Source organism: Myotis davidii, unplaced genomic scaffold, assembly GCF_000327345.1.
Source record: "Myotis davidii unplaced genomic scaffold, ASM32734v1 scaffold198, whole genome shotgun sequence".
Lineage (NCBI taxonomy): Eukaryota > Metazoa > Chordata > Mammalia > Chiroptera > Vespertilionidae > Myotis > Myotis davidii.
In genome coordinates this window covers 1,613,674-1,619,260 of record NW_006291485.1, presented here as the reverse complement: position 1 = coordinate 1,619,260, position 5,587 = coordinate 1,613,674, and the positions used below count along the sequence as shown (strand labels likewise).

The window sequence follows — 5,587 nt, the reverse complement described above, 5'->3', positions numbered from 1 at the left end:
GGACCTGGGGGCGGTCCAGGCTCCCGCTTTCCCGGTTTCCCATTGGATTTGCACTAGGGGAGTACAGCCTTCGTCCCCGTGTCCCACTCTCCTTTCGGCATCCCAAGTTGTGCTTCGAGTCGTGTGGTTCTAGAGACATGTGGCAGAGGTCTCCCCAGTCTGGGAAGGGTCGGTCCAAGTCAACACCGGCCCACTTGCCCCCTTCACGTTGGAGCCCCCCGGGTCGGGACTCTGCCCAGCTCCCTACAGAGGTCCAGTACCCGGCCACCCCACAGGCGCCCTGTGGTGGACCAAGCACTTTGCCATCCCTCACCCCGGTGGTCCTGTTAGGAGTTAGGCGTCTGTTTGTAAAGGGGAGAACCAAGGTGCACTCGATGGGTGATGTGGGAGGCAGATACCTGCCTGCCTTTAGTGCCCAGCCCTAAATATCTCCTGAGGGCATCACCTGGGGTCCACAGTGCTTCACTGAGGAGTATGCAAAACCGGGCCCGCTCTCAGGGAGACCTGAGTGGGGACGGGGCCCTGGGTGATGAAGGAATTAACAGCTTTTTAAAATTAAGTTCTGGGTGTGGGCTTGGGGTGATAAATGGCAGGAAGACAATTTTTCAATGTGTCCCCAACAAGCATATGTCAGTAAAATAGGAGGGGGTGGGGATGAGCAATGAAGCCCTGGAGATCTCAGTGAGGATTTCAACGATTTGCCACAGGCCACCATGGCATCAGATGAAGGCAAGCTTTTCGTTGGAGGGTTGAGTTTTGACACCAATGAGCAGTCGCTGGAGCAGGTCTTCTCAAAATATGGACAGATTTCTGAAGGTGAGGCGGTGCTGGACTGGCAGCGGCTGATCAGGGCTGCTTTTGGGGAGGTTAAGTGCTGACTGCAGACTTCTCCCTCCACAGTGGTGGTCGTGAAAGACAGAGAGACCCAGCGGTCACGGGGGTTTGGGTTTGTCACCTTTGAGAACATCGACGATGCCAAAGATGCAATGATGGCCATGAATGGGAAGGTGAGGGGCAGCTTTCTGGGGGTGAAAGGGTTCAGGCTTGCGGGGCAGGGAGGCTCAGAGGTTAACCTGAGCCAACCTCTTGGTCTTCACAGTCTGTGGACGGGCGACAGATTCGAGTTGATCAGGCTGGCAAGTCATCTGATAACCGATCCCGTGGGTACCGAGGTGGCTCTGCTGGGGGCCGGGGCTTCTTCCGTGGGGGCCGAGGCCGGGGCCGTGGTTTCTCCAGAGGTGAGTGCCACTCTTGGAGCCTGAGGCCCTTGAGGACATGATGGGAGCACTGCTGGAAGGAGCTGGCATTCACTTGTCTTTCCTGTCTCTGTAGGAGGAGGGGACCGAGGCTATGGGGGGAGCCGGTTCGAGTCCAGAAGTGGGGGCTATGGAGGCTCCAGAGACTACTACAGCAGGTGAGGGCTTAGTCCTGCCTGGGCGTGTGGGAGTCTTGTGTTGGGACGCTGGCACAGGGTTGGGGTGAGTACACTGAGCTGCCTTCCAGCACCCACATGTGTCCTTCCTACAGCCGGAGTCAGGGTGGTGGCTATGGTGACCGGAGCTCTGGAGGGTCCTATAGAGACAGCTACGACAGTTATGGTAAGTCACGCTCTGAGGGCCTGTGGTGGGAGCTCAGCAAGCCTCAGCACCCTCTATGAGCGACACTCAGACCTTGTCACTGTGCTTGCCCATAAGGGATGAGATTGCCCTCTCAGGTCTCCATGCCAGCAGCCATTTCTACAACAAAACATAAAAGCTAGACCAGACTGACCAAGAAGGAAAGGGAGACGAGGGGCCTGCCAAGCAGGCAGCATAACTGCATGTGCGGCCACCCGGCCCCGCCGCCCTTGGCTGTGGGGGGGGTTGGTTGCTCCCGAGGCTGCAGGGCCGAGCCCTCCAGATCTGGACCCGGGAGTGGAATGCTGCCTCTTGTTGCGTGCTTCAGTGCTTTTACACTGTACCTGCTTCTTGTTCTCAGCTACACACAACGAGTAAAAATCCTTCCTGCTCAAGATCGTCCTTCCAATGGCTGTATATTTAAAGATTTTGGGAGCTTCGCTGAATCGTTAATGTGTAGTGAACACACCTCCTTGTACCCACTTTTGTAGTCTAATCAGTTCTGATCTTGTCAAAACACAGCCTGACTGCTTCTGACCCCCGAGATGGCTTCAATACTAGACTTTACTTTTCAAGGAAACACTGTCCGTTTTTAAGGGTTTTAAAAACGTTTTGAAAAGCACTTCAGATTTTACTTTTTTCTTTTTACCATGAGCCATGAGTTTTTTAGAAAACCATCAGGGGTTGTGTGGGTTTTTTTTGTTTTTGGTTGTGTTGTCTTTTTTACTTCCCTTTATAGTGGGGTTGGCCTGGTGAAGTTGGGTCCTCCGATTCAAACCTCTTTGAGATTGGACGGACTCTGAGTCTGCTCTCTGTTGGAAGCTGAGGGAGCTGTGGCTTTTTTCCAACTTAATGTACCGTTTCTGAGTGTAGCATGGTAGGACCTGTCCCAAGTCCCAGGTGGCAGCAGAGGTGCCTTGCCACTTGGGCCCGGCCTGTACGGTCCATCTGCTGTGTATGACTTACAGTAGACTTGGAGATGTCCCCAAGAGGTTCTTGAAAATGTTTATTTATATTGTCCTTTTTTACTGGAAGACGTATGCATATCCCATTGATGTTGTATTTGAAGTGGTTAAGGAATTCTTGTACACAGTTTTTTTTTTGGCTTTACGAAGCAGATTAAAAAACCATCTGAAATGAACCTCGCTCTGACAATTTCCCTTTCATTGCTCAACACACTCCTGCTGCGAGCTCTTGGCACTCAGAACTCAGCAGAGAGGGCAATTTGAGAAGCAGGTCTGCGAGTCCTGCCTGAGGCCCATGGAGAGCTAGACCAGGAAGGCAGAGTAAACTGACACTGGCGGGCCCCTGGTGACAGCCGACTGCCACCAGTCCTGGTTAGGTGAGCAGGTGGCTGACGGGAATGGGTAGGTTGGACATCGAGGCAGCCCCTGGGAGGCTTCTGGCAGTGGCAGCCGGAGGGCTCAATGGGGCGGGCAGTGCAGCAATGACTGGACCCACGCGGGCACCTGACGTTGACCCGACTGCCTTAGCTTAGAAGCAGGCCAGAGAGCAGACGGCAGGCAGTGTCCCTGGGCGACCGCAGACTGACTGCTCATTAGCTAGTTCTGCTGTTGCTTCACAAGTTCTGAGAGTTCTCCGCTAGCCTATGGAAGCTGCAGCCCCTCGGAGGACAGAAGTGTTGTGCGCCCAACAGAAACCTCTGAGACGCAAGCTGCTCCCTTGGCTAGCTCATATGTGGAAATAGCCCTGTAATTCGAGGTAACTCCTTTTGCTCGTGTCCACATCCCTCCTCTTGTCAAGAGCTCATTTGAAAGTAAAATTATGTGCCTGGGAATGTTTTTATGACTGTTTTTTTGTTGTTGTTTTCCCGTTTTCTTTCTTTTTTTAAAAGAAGTCAAGCTAGAATTAAAGTCAGACCCCGGCTGTTTAGCCCTTCCCTGCCTGCAGCCAGGCGAGCATCCCAGGAAGTTTCACCTCACTAGTAGGTTCAATCTGTAAGCAGGATTAGAGAGCACTGAACATCCTGCCTTCACATTTTTTGTTCATCAGTTGACAGTCTTTTCCAGACCTCCTTAACTCATATTCCTAACTATAGCTCTCTGATGTCTGTTGCCTCCATGAGTTTTTTTTCCTAGAGCCCACACCATTCTCTAAGCAGCTCCATCCCAAGTGGGTAGCTGGCTCTGCTTAGGGATGGAATGCTGCCTGGCCAAGGCTTAGGCTTGCCCTGGTCACACCAGCCCGTGACAGGGCCTCTGCCAGGATGGCCCAATGACTAGCTTGAGACCCTCCTAGGAGCTGTGGATGGTTTAGGGGGAGGTGGGAAGCAGCTATGAGCATGTCCAAAACCCTAGGGGTAACACTCCTTTGCTTTGGCAGGTTGAAGGGAAGCCAGTGCAACTTGGAAAGGTGGCCCAAGAACAGTGATGACCTGGGGTCCTGTCCCATGAGGGACTTCACCTCGGAGCAGGAACCAGATGCCCAGCCCCCTGCTCTCTCAGCTTGTCATCTGTAAGTGCTTTTCTGCGGGGTGACACGTGGTTCTTTGGCCTTGACAATGCCTGGTCCTTGTGGGTTCTCTCTGGTTTCCTGTCCCACCTACAGCATGGGTGGGGGCAGTTTTCTGTGTGTGTGCCTGCTGCTGGAGCCAGCTTTAGTTCTCCCTTCACTCCTTCTTCATTTTTCCAGCAGGTGTTTTATTGGCAAGGTTGGAGTGCAGGGTTTCAAGTCACTCAGGAGGACCGGTGTGTGGCAGCCTGCACGTGGCCAGTCCTCACCTGCAGCAGTGTGACAGAATGTGGAAGTCAGATTTGAATAAAGGACTGGAGTGTCTACCTAGAAATCTGAGTCTGGTTTGGGGTGCGACCGAGGAGGGTGGGTCCCTGAGCCTCAGGTGGAGGCTGGGTGGGAAGTGGGGCTCCTCTAGAGAAAGCCTCTTCTGGTCTTGGTTCAGGCACTGGCTGTACTCAAACCAAACAGACCAGCCAGTCACTTCATTGTCGTCTTGGTTGGTCTGGAGGCACACACAGCCTAAGTGGAGGAGGTGGTGGTCCCTGTGCTCCCTCATCTGAGATGCGCACCTGTTTCTCTCAGGACCCTGGCAAAGGTTTTTTTGTTTTTTAAAGTACAGCTTTTTATTGATATTGGGGGCCGGGGGGGGGGGTGACGTGACACATTGATTTGTTGTTCCACTTAACTTCTTCATTCATTGTATGTACCCTGACCCGGGATTGAACCCAAAACCTTGGTGTATAGGGACAATGCTCTAACCAACTGAACTACCTAGCCAGGATCCTGGCAAAGGTATTGGCACAGAATGGACTTAAACATCTTCATCTGTGCTTGCCCGGTTGGGCCAAGCTTGCTTCCTGAACTGGTGACTTCCTGCTCTGGTCTTGGGGTGCAGAGTTGGAGTCGGGCCCTGATTCTGAGGCCTTGGGTTTGTGCGCTCAACTCATAACAGGGTGGGGAAGGTGGTGGCAGCATTGGGGGTCAATTCAGTGTGGTCAGGATGGCTGAGGTGCCCTTCACTACAGTTGAGGACAGGATGCCCAGACTAGAGCAGGCAGTCCTACCCTTCAGGAGGGCCTATCATGAAGTTGGAGAGCCGGGCTGGGGACCAGAACAGCAAGAGCCCTCAGAGCCCCAAGGATACTGTGCTGAAGTTGGCATGGCCTTGCCCTAGTCTGACTCCGCTATGCAATTGGGAACCTTCTTGTGAGGGTGTTGGCTCCCTTGTGGCCTGTAGCCCACTCTCTGGTCACCCAGCTTTTCTGACCTGTCCCCTGAACTGGGCATTCCGGTTGGTTGTAGCCATTGTGCTCTGGGCCAGAAGGAATTGAGTCTCAGGCCTAGGGCACCAGCCAAGCCCCAGGTGAGTGAACAGCCGGCCAGTGCAGAGCGCTGGGACAACTGGAGGTGAGGCGGGGTTAGCGCCTAAGGGGCGGGGCGCTCCGCCTCCGCCAGCGCCGAGCTCCGCCCCCGCGGGCCATTGGTTGGCACCGCCC

The 5,587-nt window shown here is 53.9% G+C and overlaps 1 protein-coding gene across 2 annotated transcripts in view; it reads left to right on the top strand.

The window, feature by feature from the left end:
• Nucleotides 1–4,422, top strand: part of CIRBP (cold inducible RNA binding protein) — a 4,700-nt gene extending 278 nt beyond the window's left edge. Inside the window, exons 2-8 of one of the 2 annotated variants that reach the window (XM_015564630.1) lie at nt 708–816; nt 901–1,007; nt 1,100–1,238; nt 1,333–1,414; nt 1,528–1,598; nt 3,960–4,091; nt 4,269–4,422. In XM_015564630.1, coding sequence (XP_015420116.1) covers nt 714–816; nt 901–1,007; nt 1,100–1,238; nt 1,333–1,414; nt 1,528–1,598; nt 3,960–3,964 — 507 coding nt within the window. In that variant the 5' untranslated portion in view covers nt 708–713 and the 3' untranslated portion in view covers nt 3,965–4,091; nt 4,269–4,422. Of the gene's footprint in view, nt 1–707; nt 817–900; nt 1,008–1,099; nt 1,239–1,332; nt 1,415–1,527; nt 1,599–1,977; nt 4,092–4,268 lie in introns of both variants that reach the window. The other variant, XM_006764802.2, reaches the window with a different exon arrangement.
• Nucleotides 4,423–5,587: the final 1,165 nt, after the last annotated feature.